The sequence below is a fragment of the Prunus mume genome, linkage group LG4, assembly GCF_029339155.1.
Source record: "Prunus mume cultivar Tortuosa linkage group LG4, ASM2933915v1, whole genome shotgun sequence".
NCBI lineage: Eukaryota > Viridiplantae > Streptophyta > Magnoliopsida > Rosales > Rosaceae > Prunus > Prunus mume.
In genome coordinates, this window is record NC_142701.1 from 17,893,806 (window position 1) to 17,911,099 (window position 17,294).

The 17,294-nt window shown below is 39.8% G+C and overlaps 5 protein-coding genes across 9 annotated transcripts; 1 reads left to right on the top strand and 4 right to left on the bottom strand.

Moving 5' to 3' along the window:
* Positions 1–49: 49 nt before the first annotated feature.
* On the top strand, positions 50–1,353 carry LOC103330160 (ARM repeat superfamily protein). Its single transcript, XM_008232713.3, has 2 exons — positions 50–264; positions 387–1,353. The coding sequence occupies exons 1-2, from the start codon at positions 50–52 to the stop codon at positions 1,189–1,191; spliced, it is 1,020 nt and encodes a 339-aa protein (XP_008230935.2). The 3' UTR covers positions 1,192–1,353.
* Positions 1,354–1,661: 308 nt separating this feature from the next.
* Positions 1,662–4,145, bottom strand: LOC103329796 (Sucrase/ferredoxin-like family protein). The gene is made up of 5 exons (XM_008232310.2): positions 3,658–4,145; positions 3,457–3,542; positions 2,642–2,947; positions 2,482–2,565; positions 1,662–2,311 (listed from the first exon to the last, which is right to left on the bottom strand). Exons 1-5 carry the CDS (start codon positions 4,081–4,083, stop codon positions 1,933–1,935), a joined length of 1,281 nt encoding a protein of 426 aa, XP_008230532.1. The 5' UTR covers positions 4,084–4,145; the 3' UTR covers positions 1,662–1,932.
* A 1,156-nt stretch (positions 4,146–5,301) lies between these two features.
* LOC103329797 (protein kinase PVPK-1) lies at positions 5,302–9,385 on the bottom strand. Of its 4 annotated transcripts, none has more exons than XM_089049705.1 (4): positions 8,909–9,385; positions 8,134–8,199; positions 7,024–8,079; positions 5,302–6,369 (listed from the first exon to the last, which is right to left on the bottom strand). In XM_089049705.1, exons 2-4 carry the CDS (start codon positions 8,181–8,183, stop codon positions 5,505–5,507), a joined length of 1,971 nt encoding a protein of 656 aa, XP_088905831.1. In that variant the 5' UTR covers positions 8,184–8,199; positions 8,909–9,385; the 3' UTR covers positions 5,302–5,504. The 4 variants fall into 4 exon arrangements, with proteins under 4 accessions (XP_088905831.1, XP_088905830.1, XP_008230534.2 ...); XM_089049704.1 differs by having other exon boundaries at positions 8,134–8,212; XM_008232312.3 differs by having other exon boundaries at positions 7,024–8,199; positions 8,909–9,384.
* Positions 9,386–10,827: 1,442 nt separating this feature from the next.
* On the bottom strand, positions 10,828–13,689 carry LOC103329798 (uncharacterized). Its single transcript, XM_008232313.2, has 3 exons — positions 13,417–13,689; positions 13,193–13,306; positions 10,828–11,218 (listed from the first exon to the last, which is right to left on the bottom strand). The coding sequence occupies exons 1-3, from the start codon at positions 13,459–13,461 to the stop codon at positions 11,039–11,041; spliced, it is 339 nt and encodes a 112-aa protein (XP_008230535.1). The 5' UTR covers positions 13,462–13,689; the 3' UTR covers positions 10,828–11,038.
* A 737-nt stretch (positions 13,690–14,426) lies between these two features.
* On the bottom strand, positions 14,427–17,122 carry LOC107881029 (RNA-binding (RRM/RBD/RNP motifs) family protein). Of its 2 annotated transcripts, XM_016794077.2 has the most exons (6): positions 16,815–17,119; positions 16,658–16,698; positions 16,397–16,560; positions 16,200–16,299; positions 15,947–16,116; positions 14,427–15,257 (listed from the first exon to the last, which is right to left on the bottom strand). In XM_016794077.2, exons 1-6 carry the CDS (start codon positions 16,943–16,945, stop codon positions 14,718–14,720), a joined length of 1,146 nt encoding a protein of 381 aa, XP_016649563.1. In that variant the 5' UTR covers positions 16,946–17,119; the 3' UTR covers positions 14,427–14,717. The 2 variants fall into 2 exon arrangements, with proteins under 2 accessions (XP_016649563.1, XP_088905833.1); XM_089049707.1 differs by lacking the exon at positions 16,658–16,698 and having other exon boundaries at positions 16,815–17,122.
* Between the last annotated feature and the right edge of the window lie 172 nt (positions 17,123–17,294).

Consider the following 17,294-nt stretch of genomic DNA (forward strand, 5'->3'; position numbering starts at 1 on the left):
CTCCTGCAGACTGGAAAGAGAGAGTTTGAGACACAGAAACTAAGAGATAATGGAGGAGCTGGTGCTGCAAAACCTATTCAATGGCGATCGAGAAGCACAGATTGAGGCCGCCACTGAACTCCGTAAATTGAATAGCAAGCAAAGGCACAAGTTGGCTAAGAGAGGTGTTATGGTTCCATTGATTTCAATGCTTCATTCGCCAGATGTTGAAGCCATTAAAGCTGCTCTGTTTTCTCTGCTTAGTCTTGCCTTTGGCAGTGAAAGGTTAGCCTCCTCTTTCACCCATTACTGGGGCTATTCAAATTACCATAAACTTATAGCATGGGACTCTCTCTAACTCTTGCTTCTTCTGTTCTGAACGATTAACTTTCTTTCTAATTTTACAGGAACAAGAGCATGATTGTGGAATCAGGGGCTTTACCGGTGTTGCTGAACCTCCTTCGATGCGAAAGCGAGGCACTGATTGAGCTCACAATAGCAGCTTTGTTGATTCTCTCATCTTGCAAGACAAACAAGTTAGCAATTGCCAAATCTGGAGCCATCCAACTCATGGTTGAAATTCTCAACATGAACAACGTGATTATTAGTATGCAAGCCAGACTCGATGCCATAGCCGCACTCCACAACCTCTCAACCTGCCATCAGATTGTACCTGATTTGGTCTCTGGTGGCGTAATATTTTCCTTGCTGCAAATAATCCAGTACAGCTTGGAAAAACCAGGCCAGCTGGTTGACAAGGCAATTGCACTGCTTGACGACATCATTTTTTCATCGAAGAACGCACTCAAGGAAGCTGCTGCTACGCATGGCGCGATTAGAGCACTGGTTGAGATAATTGAAGAGGGGTCAATGGAGCGCAAGGAGCACGCAGTGAGAATACTCCTAGTTATATGCCAGAACTGCAGAGAAATATACAGAGGATTGATACTCAAGGAAGGAGCAATGCCTGGACTGCTTCAGCTGAGCGTGGACGGAACATGGAGGGCTAAAACTATGGCACGGGAGTTGCTGTTTCTATTGAGAGACTGGTCAGGCTCAGGTTATGGTTCGAGCAACCAGCAGTCGAGGAATAGGGTCATAGAACAGATTATGCAAGAAATTGACGCAGAAGAAGAGAGAGTTGTGGGGACAAGTACCACATCTTTGAAGCTGGTGGAGGAGATGCTTGCAAAGCTCAGTGGTATACAATGATCTCGACCAACTATTTATGATTATCAGATTATACGAGTTTTGGTCCTGTAGGCTGTAGGTAGACTTACTCATTGCACCATTGTGAAAATGGTGCCCTCTCTATAGAATTGGCTTTTGGAACCTCTTATGACAATTTAATGTGATTGATCTTTAACTCTGACATTTTCTACAGATTAAGATGTTAAGAACATAGTGTTCATCTCGTTTATTGAATAAACGACAAGGACAACAATGTCGTTCTCTGTTTCTCTCAAACTTCATAAACGTCAAGGTTTAGATTTCTTTCCAGTGGAGATTTAATATTAATTTTAGCATTAAATAAAAAAAGATTCGGGAGGAAGGTCAGAACTGCTGCAAATTGCAAAGTATCCCATTCTTCCCAATTGAAAAAAGGTCACATAAATATATACCCAAGAAAAAAGAAAACAGGGAATGTGACGAAGGAAACATAGAAAAACACCACATCAACATTAAGCAAGCAGCCTCATAGCAAATCCCACTATCAAGATAAAACCATTCAACAAAACAACAAATTTCAGTCGTGTACAAAATATTTTTTACTATGGCCTTAGCTTCGGGAATTCATCCCACCCTCCTAAAATGAACATATAGCTACCATTCTCCTTTCATATAAGCGTATGGTTTGAAGGATTATTATTTTGATGTTATAGCATCTTTCTATAAAGAAAAAAAGAAAACAGCGTCTCTACATCATTGGAAAAGCATGGATTAGAATATGTTTCAGCCTGACCTTCTATAAAGGCTGTAGGCCACAGCCACTGTTGCCACTGCTCCAACCACGGCTGCAGCTGCAAGAACATCACTTTGCTCCCATTTTCCAATCAAGCTTGACAGCCTGCCCAAGGCATCCTTCTTGCCACATGCTTCAGTGGTTTCTTTTAGTTTCTCTTCCTCGCTTCCACCATTCTGCTCCAAACTTACATCTTTGCAGCATGTAAATCCATTAGCACCCTGGCAACAGCCTGAGAAGTTCTCATTATTCTGAATCTGATTGCCATTTTCTTGGGGCTTCTCCTCGCTTTTCTTATTATCTTCTCCATTTGGGAGCTTCTGGCCATTAATTTTTTCACCTTCTTCAGAAGATACTCCCATTTGGCCCCTGTTAGGAATGAAATTGAATTTCATGTTCAGCTTTTAAAATATTAAATTCAAAGTCTCATCAGTAGCAAGTAAGCAAGAATAGAAGCATCAATAATTGATAGGCTCGTGGTGGACAAGAACTACAGGTAGGATCGGAAGACCATAGGCAAAACCAAAAAAAACACAAACCTCCAAAGTCGTTCTATGATCTCTCCCTTTCCAATATGCTGATCAAGCAATTCCGGCACATCATCAGGTGTGACGTAGCCATACCTGCAATTAATAATAGCACATATTCAAAACACAATCCATTATTGTCAAGTTTAAATTGCTATGATTGGGATATTACCAGTGGCCTGTTAGGATTCCATCCGAACCTGGGCTGTAGATAATCAAGTTCCCAGCATACTTGTGGCCTCCAATGTGAGAGCAAGGACTAACGGACACTTGATTTGTAAGTCCTCGCAATTCAGCCTCCTCTCTGAACTTATCAATGAGAACAGGTCCACAAACACCACATCTTCGATCTCGACTACCATGTGCACATACAAATACATGGGAGCCGGTCAACGCCTCATGCATTCCAGATGCCCATGGTTTATTATTCACAAGGACATCATCAACGAAGCTATCCACATCTGACTCTTTCAATCCCCTTTGATCAAGAAACAAAAACAACCTCAGAGTCACATGAGAAATTTACAGGAAATAATAACCTAACACTCTTTAATTCTATAAAAGGACACAGTCATAGACTGAACCACATAAATGCAATTTGTAGAACAAAATTCAGAAGTTTGCACAAATCTAACTAGTTCATTGAATTTATCAGAATCTCTTAGTCAGCAAGGGAAGTCAAAACAGAACTAAAACACTAAATATGGCCATACCTCGCATCCAATCAATTGCCAAGAAAATCAGCATAATCTCAGAGTGAACAAGGAGAATTTGAAGGTCCAAAACACACTAGACTAGCTCAACTTGAGACTTCAGAAAGTGGAATCTCAAAATCATAAGACCTATCCCTAGCTAGAACTCAGCACAATCTTGAAGTCAAGCTAAGCAAAATTTGAAAATCTAAACACCACTCCTGGCTAATAATTTAAATCTAGTAAGTTCCGATCAAATTAACGCCATAAGCTCAGCTAATTAAGATGAATTTACCTGTATTTGATCATTTCTGGGAAAATCAACACATCGCCATCGGAAAACTCAGTTCCTTCGCGTCCTTCACATACTGTCAGCTTCGTCTATCAGAAGGAAGAAACAAAGTAACCGAGTCAACTCATTAGCTCCAAGGCATAAAAAAAGGAGCATGAAAACGTAATTAGAAACACAGAAGTAGCATTCGAGCTTCACGCGGACCTTAACAGAGATGTCGTTCTTGCGAGCTTTGAGAGCAGAGGCGAAGAACTTAGGTAACGGATCGGACTCGGAGCCCTCGACGCGAGAGGGCCAGGCCTCAGGGGTCTTGTAGCAGAGGAAGACGTGGCGGTCGTAGGCGTCAACGGTACCGGCGAGCTTGGTCTCGTACATCTCTGATCTCTGGAAGCCGTACTTCTCATCTTCGGCCGGCAAGGTGGAGAGGTCATCGGAGGCCATTGTTAGGGTTCGCAGAGAGCGAGGAGGAGGGAGCAGTAGAAGGGGTTGTCTAGTGAAGGTTGAGGAAGTTGAAGTTGAAGTTGAAGTTGAGGGGGAAATGAGAGAGAAGTTGCGTTGGGTCACTATTAATATGATGAGGCTGCTTAGGGGACGGTGGTGTCGGTATGGGTATGGGTGAGCAATGCGCATACGGCATACGATGGGTTTTTGAAGATCGGAAAGGGAGATGGATGGATGGGTAGATGGGGGATAGGGTGTGATATTGTAGGGCAAGAAAGCGTGGGTACCGTATAACAGCGCAGAGTGAGCGTGGTAGAAACGCGCGGCAATTGCAATTACCACTAAATTACTATAGAAAATGTCAGCTGAGAATTCCCTACTAAACAATTCTCAGCATGATTACTTATTATAATTCAATTCCTATTTTTTTTTTCTGTTATTACACGATAAAATCTGTAATTAAATATAAAAATAGACTAATTTAAGGTTTTTGATTCTCTAATTTAAGTTTCTATTTTCACGACGTCTTTCATTCATAATAAGTAAATATGTCACAACTCAATTACTAATTACTAATTAATAGGTAATGAAAGTTGAATGTTCGTGTGCTTAGGATTAAAAGTGATTTTAGCCTAAAATTTGGCAATGGAATAAAAACTTTGGGATCAGATTATCATAATCCCATTTGAATGAATAATGATTTCGACAAAAGAAAATGAAGGAATGTGTTTTTCTAGTAGCAGGTGATTTTGATTTTAACTTGGGATTAGATTATCATAATCCCATTTGAATGAATATTGGAGGGAAAAAGATATTTCTTGCACGCAAAGATGGAGGGTCCCTACCTAAAGAAGAGGACCACTCACTCTCAGTTCACTTTCTGTACCTGGAATCTGGGGTACAAGCGCGCTCATCAAAACTAAATCTGAGATTCCCCTGCAGCCTGCAGATACATTCTTTAGATAGGGACTGAGGTCAAAATTGTAAAATCTGAGAAATCTTTTGATTAAATTGGTGAAGTGGCCACCTACAATTGGGCCTTCACATTCTGTCATGAAACAGACAGTCATTTCGTTTGCCTCAAAGCCCAACTTGGACAAACTTCTAATGCCGGTTTAATTTGTCACATCACACAATTGATTGGGTGTTACGTATCCTAATGTTTAAATATGAAGTGTAAGGAGGGCTGACTTCAAAAAAATATGGAGATTTATACATATTATTACATCTTCTTGGTGTTTCTGTAGGTCTTCAAACCTGATGGAAAAACATATCTTCGGGTCGGGCTAGGCCAACACGATCCGATCAGTATATAGGCCGAAAGGCAGACGGTCCTATATAAATGGTTTTTTCTTTTGATTTTTTTGAGGGAAAAAAAAGCAAGCATTCATAAACATCAAAGTACGATTGCAGAAAAAGAAAGATCAGCAATTTCATTCCTCATTTTCAATGCATTTGCATTTTCTCAATGCTGTTATCATAATGGTGCAGTTACATGTTCCTATCAAAGGAACTACCAAGTTGTATTCCTTGCAATGGAAAGGAACCACTGCAGCGCCCACACGAATCAGTTGGAGACTTTGTTCATCCAAGGAAAACAAGGCTAAGAATCAAAAGAAATCAATCTCTAAATAATTACCAGAAGGCTTCAAGTCAACACCCGGCACCTTCCCGTTTATTGGTGGCTTTGGCGCATCAGGACTTTCCAATATGTAGTGCTTTGGCACCTGGGGTGGAGTTGTACAGCGAATTAGTGCCCAATTCACGCTTTGAAAAAATGGATGCTGTTTAACTTCTGTAGCCCCTCGCCTATACGCAAGACGATGCTGTGGCTCTTTCACAAGTAAACCTCTGATCAGGTCCCTTGCTGCAAAGCTGACAGAAGGTGACTCTGGAAATCTTAAAGGCTGCCCAACCACATTAAACAAAGTAGCCCGGTTCCCTGCCCCCTTGAATGGAGTTTTTCCAAACAAAAGTTCATAGAGAAAGATCCCGAATGTCCACCAATCCACAGCACTGCCGTGGCCTTCACCTTTAATAATTTCAGGCGCCAAGTACTCATGTGTTCCCACAAAGGACATCGATCTAGCACTCGTGGGTTCTGCAATGAGCTCAGGGAGAGGGCTTACTTGATTGTGTATATCATTCTTCACTTTGCTCTTTTTATCCTTCTTGGGTTTGCCTGATAAAAAGCGAGGAGCAAAACATGTCGGTGTAATGCAATCTGGTTGCATTACACAAGCTGGTTCAATGCAAGCAGGCTGAACGCAGTATGCAGATTTCTTTGTCTCCAAGCTTGAGTTTGAAAATCTTACAAGGGTGGGCGAAACAGCACATCTTAAAGAAAGGTCAAAATCTGAAAGCATTATATGTCCATCTTCCCTCACCAAAACATTCTCTGGTTTGAGGTCTCTGTAAATGATCCCGAGCATATGCAAATACTCCAAAGCAAGGAGAACTTCAGCCACATAAAACCTGGAAAAACAAACAGGAGATTAAAAGGAGCTATAATTATTCTTAATAGCATGTTCTCACCTCTGGCAATTTGGCAAATAAACATGTGTAAACTCGATGTCCTTCTTTTTATAGTTTTGCTCCTCTCTTTCTTTAAAGGGTTTCTAGTTCTGCTTCTCTCTTTTCTCTAAAGGCTATTATTGAAATATGATTCCTCTTGTAACCTAAACCGAACTGTGTATATGTGTGGCGTAAATTGAACGTAACTCAGTGAGGGAGGGAGGAGGGAGGGAGTGTTCTACATACAGACCATAAGTCTTACAAAGACAACCTTAACCATTACTGAAACCACAAAATTCCATTAATAACCTAAATGACACCGAAAGAAATGTCTCACAAGTTACAGCTGGAAGCCACATAGAAGTACGTTTCGAAATGGCGAAGCATACAATGGTTGATAGTCTGGAGAATATTGTAAGCATGGGTTCAAGTTTACCTAGTTTTTACCACCAAATGTTTTCCTTGGCTATGGCTAACTGTTTAATCAATAATATCTGTTTGCTCCTTAATTTTCTTTCTTACTCATAGACAAAATAAGGTAACTAGGTGGTTCACTATATGTAGTCATTAGACCAAAGAGTAAACTTAAAGTAGAAGTTGAAAGCAATATCTAACCTGGCAGCATGCTCTGGAAAATGCTTCCCAGGTTGTTTTTGCCTGAGTGCATGCAGATCACCCCCAGGGCAAAACTCCATCACCAAGCAAGAGAACTTATCTGTCTCAAAGTGTGTATACAATGTGGGCAGAAAAGGATGATCCAGAGATTGCAGTATCTCTCTTTCTGTCTGAGCCCTAAGAAGCTTTTTCCTACTTGCCAGTGCTGCTTTATCCATAACCTTCATGGCAAAATAAGTTTTAGTGCCGGCCAGTTCAGATAAATAAACACTGCCTATATCTCCACATCCCAGTCTTCTCAACAACTTGAAATGATTAATACCCAGCATCCCATCATGAGATCGGACAGCTTGCATTGCTTCCCATCTTGTATCATTTGCCTTGTGGGGCTTGTACATGGAATTACTCAAACTACTGGTGCTGCTCTCGTCACTAACATCACTGCCAGTACTGCCTCTATAGATGCTGTTCTTGCTGCTCTCAATAAGCTCACAGGAATTACTAACTTCACCACTTTCACCAGACTTCTCAATGCTGCTTGTACATTCGCTGACTTCTGTGTTGGTGAAACTCTGTTTGGCTTCACAATATAGAGAGGCAGAATACAAACTGTTCTGAGGGCTTGCACAAAAGGTTGCTGCTGGGTGAGAAATTAAGTGGCTATTTTTCTGCCCAGAAACTCCTTTACATGGACCTAAAACATGATTTCTAGATTCCAGAAATCTACTCGAATCACTACCATCAACAGGATTCTTCATGCTTGATTTTGCTTCCAGTACAGAAACCTTGTTCAGATAAGAAGTTTTGGGTGGTTTGTGAAGAACATCATTTGGGCCTCCATGTTCAAGTTTTCCTCCGTTTGAACTGTTGCAATGTTTTCCCATACTCAGAAACTCTTCCTGCTGCATGGTACGGTTAGCTGTCTTGTTGGGATTCTTTTGATTAATTACAGAACCATTTGGATAGCCAACTGTTTTCAAGCCATAAGTATGAGCAGTCACACAGGATGGGGACAAAAACCCTTCACTTCTAGATTGTTTTGGAGATGGAGGCTGCGAAGGACGAGGAGTACCAGTTGTGGAAGGAGGGTTGTTGCCTACATCTGGTGCAGAATGACAAGTCTTCGATAAAGAATCAACCCCATCAGCCAGTGACTCCATAGCTTTCACACTGCCACTGCAAATTCCAACTAAGCACAGAGATTATAAAAGATGCAATTTCCAATGTAATCTCTCTACTAAATGCATTAATTACAGAATCTTCAACTGAAATGTCTTCCTAGAATCAAAATAAAGTAACAAAAGAGTAGGGGAAGAAACTGCGTTTTAGGACAATTTTGAAATACAGAATGCAAATTCAAGCAAAACATAATTCACAAAATCTGCACAGACAATATACAATTAAAGAAAATCCCATGAGGAGAAAACAAGATATTCTCTACAGCTGAACCGAAATTCAAGATGCGAGCCTCAATCACAATCTAATGAATGCCAGAAGCCAACGACTTATAGAATAATCAATGGCACCACGAAAAGGGAAAAAATTACATTTCTTTAACAAGTTTCTCAATAACCCAAACGCCCTTTTCGGTGGCAAAGAAATGTTCGACGATAAATAAATAAAAAAACTGATTATTTGACAAAACTTTCAACACAAATTTCTCTTCATTTGGGAGCCAAGAAAGCCAAATTCTCCACTGATTGGAGTCCAATACAGATGAACACGAAACCCAAGTTCTAATTTTGATTCTTTGCAAACCAAACCAAACCTGACTTTTTTTAATTTCTTTTTTCTTTCCCTACAGTTTCTCCGCACCCAGACAGAACGACAACTCAAAAGAACCTCAAAGAAAAGCGCCAAAGAAGCAAAGAAAGCTTAAGAATACCTGATCAGAGGGGAGAGAGAGCAGAGGAGAGCAAGCAATCTTGCATGGCTGGTGGGTACAATGACAGAGAGAGACCCAAACACCTCACAGAGAAAGTGAAATAACTTTGAGGGTCTGCTCCGTATCTTTTGGGTTTCACTGAAGAGCTTCAGATCCGATCGAAACAAGGAAGCAAGGGGTTGAAACAACAAGGACCCAAAGAAAAATAGTAATAAATTTATGATTTTTATATGGGGGGGGAAAAAAGTTGTAGTTTCTCTGTTGGTTTTTCGTCGTGGTGTGGATGGGAGACGGGATTATACAGAAACCGAAGCCAACTTCACAAGCAAAGCAGAGATTAAAAGCCGTCTTTGTCTTTGGATGGTTCTCTCTGTTCTCTAAGAAAGAAGAGAAAAAAAAAATTATAAGAAAGAAATAAAGAAATGCTCTCTCTTCTTCCTCTGCTTTTCTTGTTCTTGTTTTTGTAAAAATCACTTTTGAGTGGGTACTACTATGAGACTGTTTATCATAGCTTATGGGGCACCTCCCTTTCTGATTTTTGGGTCCCCCCTTTCATTTCTGAAATAAACCCTCAGTAATTTTTTTACAAATCTGAATATAAAAGTAGGCTTATATTCTCTTATTAGAAAATTAAATCCTTCTTTGTTGGTAGACGTGAATTAGAGTAGTTAATAAAGACAGTAAACCAATCCGTTACACCTAAATACGAACATTATGGTTGTGACTTTTTTAAACTCTGAGGATTTGATCTTCTAGAGAAAACACCATAATATCAAGCGGTAGTCTCACGACCAAACCAATAAAAACAAAGGTAAGCTTTGAATATTCCTCAACATTGTCGCATTTTCAAGCATCAGGCATTCTTTCTCCTGAAATATTATATATTTTTTAATTTTCTTAAAACTCTAATATAATGTGTTTTTTTAATCAATGGAATCTAATCTAAAGAGCTAAAAGATCCGTCAATTTCTAAATTGATAGGTTTTTATATCACCACCTGTCGTGATGGAAGTCAAATCACATGCAAAATGTAATTGGACAATCCCGTCAACACAACCAAAATATTTTTCATCGGCTGAAAGTCTAGAACACCAAAAGGACTTTTAATTTTCTTTCGACATTAATTTACTTGTTAATTTTTCGATGATAATGAAATTATATTAGTCGTAATCACATGGGGCTTAAGTAACCCGCGCACCAATTTCATTAACTTCTTTCGCGGGAAGCAGGAGGGGGGGTCACATGCGCACACGTGAACATCGCCAGAAGCACGTGGACGGCTGTCATGCCCGGCGCATGAAACTACGGTACGCCTGCGGTGAAGCAAATGGAGGGCAAACTCGTCTTTTCAGACAGGGCGCCCGTTATCAATTCCATGTTACGAACTTCGGACATGTGGGTCCAGAATGCCACGCCGCTCGGTCCCACTATTCTTGCACATGGGGGCTTTGGTGGGTCCGGCGCTGGGTCTGGTGTATGTAGTGCAGACGGTAAGCACAAAGGAGGGCAAATACGGTTGTTGAGTAGTCTTTCATGATGGTGACCACATACACGTAACATGCTTTGCTATCAAGTGGGACCCAGTAACCCACTCCCTTCCAGTCCTCAAATTTGATTCCTATCAGCATCGGACGGTTATAAATGGCTCCCGAACATGACGGATGCTGTGAGTTTTTGCACCTTAAACTCTAGTGGCGCCAACGGACACGTGTAATCATTAGAGGGAGTTCAGACAACGTCCACACTAGCGGGGACCACTGCCACCAATCACCTAAACAAAGTTCTTGCTTTTAACCAATCATTTTCGGTGTTGCTGTGCTGTGCCTCCGCAGGCTAGACTTTCTCCATTTCCTTCCAAAAAATAAAAAAAAGTTGCAGGAAAACGTATGGTTATACAAACTAGAAGCACTGAACAATCCTGGAAACAAACAATCATTGCATCTATCTCCATTGCAATAATAATACAGACCCTCTGCTTTTCTTTTTCTTTTTCTCCTTCACTGTACATGGACAAACTAGCAAGTTGGCAAGAGATGTGATAAGGAAACTACAGAACACCACATTCTCTTCATTTTATTTTGAGATTGTGTGTCAAGTGATTGAGTGGAAATAATAACATAAAAGAAAACGTCAAGATTGTTCTAGTAAATTTTCCAAGTACAAGTTTAAGATATATCTCGCCGAGGACAAAACATCAAGCCTCTTCTCACTCGGTTCATACTTCCCCTTCCGAAGCTGGTACCTATGAGTTACAGCTGAGATTGTGTAAGTTTGGCCTTCTATTGTCACACTCTCCCCACATTGTAGGTTCTGCAGCATGGAAGGTTCAATAAGAATACATACACAAGGAAAAGAAAAGAAAAATAGATACCCCAGCAGTAAATTACACTAATCATATAGCTAATGGGCCTACTTGATCCCCATTAATGAACAAACAGAGTAATATAGACAACATGACACACATAATTCCACTAATCATACCAGGACTATTAATTCCCATAAATGAACCTACAGAGTAATACTGACAACATGACAGACATAAACAGTCAGTTTGGGTGTACACAAAGTTTGAGGGAAGTGTTAGAAGTTCAAGTTTCATAGGGGGTGTGATCATTTGCTAGCCAAAATAAAAAGATCCAACATTTGATCCCATATCTGAATCATCTGTCATGCCAGTACAAATCTACGAATAATATAAAATAGCGCCTAGACATTTAAGAAACTAAAATGATGCAAAGACCTTAGATATACGAGATGATCCAAGCCAAGGTCAAATAATTTCCTTCAAACTATAACATAATTTGCAAACAATAATTTCCTCAAAATCTCTTCATCCTAACCCTACATGTCAAGCTCTGTTTATTTAGTTTACCATCTTCTTCTTTGAGATGACCCAAGCCAAGGTCATATATCGCAACAGAAACATGATCCTATTTCTTTCATTTTCTTCAGAGGCAGCTAGTTGATGGCTAGTCAAAAGGATACGAGATGGAGACCTAAATCCAGCAGAGTTGCAGCATTTTCTCCTTGGAGCACCTTACAATGTTGAGATGTCAGATATCCATTATTTTTCAGAGTGTTTGAAATGTATTGCTTATCTGCAAAAACTTTGTCCAACTAACCTTTTAATTTCTTTGAGTTTCTGAAATGTCTCAGGCTACTGAGAAAAGGGGCTATGCTATATGCATTAAGGATGATACCGTTTTTTAACTGAGTCAAATACTAACCTTATAAAGGTTTCAGACTAGACGTCCTTCTTAGTCCTAGACCACATTTTGATGAGTTCTAATGTGTCTTGACACATAGAAGTGCATTTACAAAATAAAGAGTAAAGAAAAAATCCCTAACGGTTAAACAGCTTACATCTCAAAGCTTTATGTCTACATGCCAAGCTGTCAATGCACATTAAAAAGCGTCTCACAGCCTTTCGTATGGTTTTGCCTTTTTCTCAGGCACCGTGATGCTTATCAGACAGAAGATAGCAAAAGTGGGATGTATTGGGGTTCAGTCTCCTCCGAAACCTAAAAAGGGCTTCAGTTTGTGACTTCCCAAAAAGTTTTGCCTACACCAATCCACGGGAATATGTGATGATGCCACCCCTAAGCAAAATGTATCCAGTTAACAACTCTTTCAAGTTTCAAGACATCGATCAAGATTTTCCCACTCGTAGCGTTCTTATTATAATCTCCAGATTTTCCCACTCTAAAAACTTCCTTCTAAAGTTAATTAGTATATCTGTCACATCCTAATCCACGTCATTCATACTTAGTCATCACAATAATTAAGTTTAAACAGCTCATAATAACATACCATACAAACTTATCTCAAACATCATGGATCAGAACCCGAATATAATACAATAACACAATAACCAAGAGCAATATAGTTCAGTCAGCTCCAATGCAGCACATGACTAATCCCCGCTAAACAGACATTCCTAGATTCAGATCAGAACGATCCCTAAAATTATTAGTGGGATTTCTTTGCCACAAGGCTGCACACATCCCAATCTGTCTAAGAAAGGGAAACACTTGAGCCTCTCAATTTAAGTTTTTTTTTTTTTTTCCTTATCCAGCTATGCAATCCCTTAAACAAAAACTTAAAAAACAATTGGTAGAATAAATTCAACATATCGTAATCTCAATTTGGGAAGCCAGCAACAGTGAGAAGCACAATTTGGGTAGGCTTAAACCCGAAATAATGATATTTACAAGTGGATTATGAATGTTAATGAGCAATTGATGAGCATAAATAGAGAAATGGGTACAAGATGTAGGGACTTACGGGGGGAAAGCATCGAACGCCAAGGTTCTTGGGCGGAGGCGTTATTTCGATTACTTTGTAAGGGTGATGGTTATCTCTGTTCCTCTCTTTCTTTCTGCAAGAGACTTGAAGTAGCTAGGAAAAAAAAAAGGAAATGGGAACAGAAAATGGAGATTAGCTAATATTACATAAATAAATAGAAAAATAAAATCCATGAATTGGTGTGTATCTATCTCTCTGTGTACCTTTGGGCGTGGACCCACGCCGAGGTTCCAGGACACCATGGCCATTCTCCCTCGAGCTCTCTGTGGCTGATACTTGAGAGGCAGACCAGGTCGGAGAAAGGGAAATAATGCCAGAAAAAAAATAGTTCCGATTTTTGTTGGGGGGCGTTAATTTCTCAGGCGCCACTGAATTATCAACTTATTTCAATCGGACACCACACCTCTTTTAACAGAAAAGTGAGAAATGCTATTTGACCACTTTTGACTTTGAACGTTTACAAACATTTTCCCAACATTGATTGTATCATGAGAAAAGTTATTAAAAAACTAAATGTAATAGAAACACTAAGGCCAGTTTGGAATGTTTATGTAGGCACACTTTTGTTTATAAGCGTTTTTTTAGACGTGCTTCTATTACAGGAGGGTAATTTTATATTTTTTTCGAAAATCCAAGTGCTTATTATGTAAGAGCACTTCTGTTCATAAGCACTTTTTTAGAAGTGTTTAATTTTATTAAAAATTCACCTGCTTTCCTAAGAAGAAATTCCTGAGAAAACACCTAGCAGGTGCTTCTTCATAAAGCACTTTTGTAACCCAAAAGCTCTTATAAATTTTTCTGGCAAAGACTATCAAAATTGCTTTTAGTTGTTACGAAACATTTTTAGCCCTTTCATAAGTACTCCAAACAGCCCCTAAATTAAATACATTACATAAACCCAAATCAATTCGTCTAGGAGAGTGAGAAGAAATTCAAATGAGCGTGCTTGGAAACCACAAGAAGAAATTCGTGTCATCGGGCACATGTGAGATTTTTTATTTATGTTTAAACCACAAACAACAATTTTCTGTTTCTTGCCAGGGAAAAAGGGCAAGAAAGATTGAACGATGTGGACTTATTTCCCAACCAAAAAGTAGCAAACCAGTTGAGAATTTTGTAAGACAATCTCCAAGGGATGAGGTCAAGGAATCATTACGATAAATGGTAGAGTGATCCTACAAAAAGAAGAAGAAATATCTTCGGAGAACGAGTCTAATGCAAACATCTGCACAATGTGCAGCCTGTTACTGATAATTGGCAGATAAATAAGAAAGAACCAGGTCCCTTTGATCTCGTAGTCTTGGTACAGAAAAGGGTAAAATGGAAATCGATCCTTCAAAGAAATAAAAAGAATTAAACTAAGGTAAATATGGAACATCTTTGACACAAAAATAAAAGAAACTGGAAACATAAGCCAGTAGAGTAGACTTGAAGCCAAGAGCTACAAACAACACCTTTGCGTTCGGCTGCAAGACTTCGTTAGTCCTAAAATACAACAAACCTTCTACCTCCCATATGGATGATATCGGCCGCTACCTGCACCACCATATCCCCCTCTACTACCATAAAAGGAAGCTCCACTACCACCTCCGTAGCCACCTCCAAAACCTGCATCATAACCACTCCCGTAACCACCACCAGCTGCACCACCAGCACTTCCATATCCCCCATAACTCTCGCCAGCTCCACCATAACCGCCTCCTAGATCATAACCTCTGCTATAGGCTCCTCCATAACGGCCCGAGTATCCTATGGATGATTCTCCCCTATACGCCCCTATACCCCCACCACCACCACCTCCTCCATATACTCCATAGCCGCCAAATTCACTTCCACCATATCCTCCATATGCACTGCCTCCCCTACCACCATAGGCCGCAGTTGACCTATAACCACCACCAGCACCATAACCTCCACCTCCACCTCCAAATCCCCCATAGCTATCTCCATACGCACCACCATATGCAGGCCGAGAATCGCTGTAACGTTTAGATGGGGCTGCAGGTAGGTTTGGCTTCTTTGGCTCTGCCTTTTTAATCTCCACCTACAAGAAATGAGAGATGAAAATCTAAATCATCAAGCCTCTTGATTGATCAAAGATGCATCTAGTAAAAACATAATTGGATCCATATAAGAATTCCAGATTTCTCCCACAACTGTAGAGTACATGTAAACTATTTTCTTGTGCACAATAAATTCCACCTCAGTTTTGTTTGATCAAGCATTTGTATATGGTCCCTTATTCCATCACTTCAGAAATAAAATAAAAAACAACAGGAACTTTCAGTAATCTACAGGTACTATACTGAACTTAGCAACGAACTAGCGCAACCCATAATGGAACTATAATTCAACATCCACCAGCTGAAGAAAAAAAAAATTAAAAAGCCAACTGGAATTATAATTTTATCATGAGGTCTTGCAAGCAGGCACATATGAAGGGAGCAAAAACTCAATTGCCAACATGAGAACAACAACACATGCAATAAACATGAAATCTTAATAATCAAGATACTGAGCTGGCCCCCCATGAATGACACCAGTACTTGACATTAAAGAGGATATGTAGAACATCAACGCAAAATTTGACAAACACCAGAATGCTAACTACAACCAATACAATAGCTAATGCAAATAATAACTACTTCAGGATCTGCACCATGTAACATAATTATAAAGCATATACGGGCAGAGATAAATGCAAGCATAGGCTATATTCAGTACATAGCTCACCTGAGCTCCAGCGAACTCAAGCTTGTTCCCCTTATCCAAGAGTTCGTCAACTGATTGCTCTGTGTCAAAGGTAATAAATCCAAAGCCACGGGAGCGACCGGTGGAGTGGTCTCGCATAATCTGATGCTCCTTGACCTCTCCAAACTGTGAAAAGAAGTCACTAAACTCATCTGCCCATTTACAAACAATAAATAAGTACCTCAACAACTATATAATGAAAGAAAAACCAAAAACTGAAAAGAAAAAAGATCACCTTCATTCACGGTTGTTGGAATTCCACCCACGAAAATCTTCTTAGTCTTGAAATCCTTAGACCCCATTGCACCCCTCGGTATTGTGCGCTTGATTTCCACCTACAAAATAAAAAAAACAAAGACCATAAAGCAGGTAAATATGACAAAGAAAGTATGCAACTCAAGATTGTGCGCGAATAAAAGTAAAAAAGCTTACTTGTTTGCCATTGATAACATGAGTTTCGTCAATGACTTTATCAACGACAGAGGGGTCTGCATAGGTCACAAAACCGAACCCACGGGGCTGCCCCGTTTTCCGGTCCTTCATTATCACTGAATCTATAATTTCACCGTATTTGCCGAAATGCTTTATAAATTGCGCTGCATTACCACAAAAGATTTACAATCAGAAACCCTAATAATTAGAAAAACACTGCAATTAGCTCCAGAAAAAAAGGGAAGAAAAAGAAAACCCTACCTGTAGTTGTCTCTCTGGCCAAACCCCCTATAAAGATTTTCCTACGGAATTACAGAAAAAATAACTAGCTGAGATTCGTTTTTGTCTTGGTTTTGCCCAAATTTTCTGAGGAACCAAACGGGGGCTAAAAGTGGAGGAGAGGAGAAAGAGAGATTACCCAGGACTGGCTCCGTCGCCAGTATGAGGTTGAGACTTGTAATCTTCATCCTCCGCCTCATCTCTGTGGTCTGACCTGTTAATGTCGTGAGCTTCACCGTCAAGGTTGGCATCGTTAGTCTGCGAATCCATGGATTTCGAATTTTGACTCAAAGTATACACAGAGAGCTCCTCCAAAGAAGAAGAAGAAGTTAGTTAGCCCTAGACACAAGACCAAGACTGAAAAGGACCAGACTCAAGTGTATTCTGTTCAGTATTTGGTGCCGAGGCTCTTAAACCCTCTCACGGCATTTGAGTTTAAAATATATTGCGATTCTAAAATGTTTTCCTTTCCTCTTTTTTTAGTTTTTTATTTTTGATACAAGTAATAGTCTAATTATTTTAAATTAATTAACAAAACTTCAACAAATACCAGTTGTTTTTTTTCTTTTCTTTTTTTTCCCAATTCAATGTTACGTAAAAGCGATGGGAAAAAATGTAC

Bases quoted from the DNA above. Each gene is read 5' to 3' on its own strand.
- LOC103330160 (XM_008232713.3), top strand. From the start codon at position 50: ATGGAGGAGCTGGTGCTGCAAAACCTATTCAATGGCGATCGAGAAGCA. The intron at 265-386 runs GTTAGCCTCCTC...CTAATTTTACAG, and splicing joins CTTGCCTTTGGCAGTGAAAG to GAACAAGAGCATGATTGTGG.
- LOC103329796 (XM_008232310.2), bottom strand. From the start codon at position 4,083: ATGCGCATTGCTCACCCATACCCATACCGACACCACCGTCCCCTAAGC. The intron at 3,543-3,657 runs GTCCGCGTGAAG...TCCTTCTGATAG, and splicing joins AGAACGACATCTCTGTTAAG to ACGAAGCTGACAGTATGTGA. The intron at 2,566-2,641 runs GTAATATCCCAA...TATTAATTGCAG, and splicing joins GGAATCCTAACAGGCCACTG to GTATGGCTACGTCACACCTG.
- LOC103329797 (XM_008232312.3), bottom strand. From the start codon at position 8,183: ATGGAGTCACTGGCTGATGGGGTTGATTCTTTATCGAAGACTTGTCAT. The intron at 6,370-7,023 runs GTTAGATATTGC...TTGTTTTTCCAG, and splicing joins TTTCCAGAGCATGCTGCCAG to GTTTTATGTGGCTGAAGTTC.
- LOC103329798 (XM_008232313.2), bottom strand. From the start codon at position 13,461: ATGGCCATGGTGTCCTGGAACCTCGGCGTGGGTCCACGCCCAAAG. The intron at 13,307-13,416 runs GTACACAGAGAG...TTTTTTTCCTAG, and splicing joins GCGTGGGTCCACGCCCAAAG to CTACTTCAAGTCTCTTGCAG. The intron at 11,219-13,192 runs GTAAGTCCCTAC...TCCATGCTGCAG, and splicing joins GCGTTCGATGCTTTCCCCCC to AACCTACAATGTGGGGAGAG.
- LOC107881029 (XM_016794077.2), bottom strand. From the start codon at position 16,945: ATGGATTCGCAGACTAACGATGCCAACCTTGACGGTGAAGCTCACGAC. The intron at 16,699-16,814 runs GTAATCTCTCTT...GTAATTCCGTAG, and splicing joins GGCGACGGAGCCAGTCCTGG to GAAAATCTTTATAGGGGGTT. The intron at 16,300-16,396 runs GTAAGCTTTTTT...TTTATTTTGTAG, and splicing joins ATGTTATCAATGGCAAACAA to GTGGAAATCAAGCGCACAAT.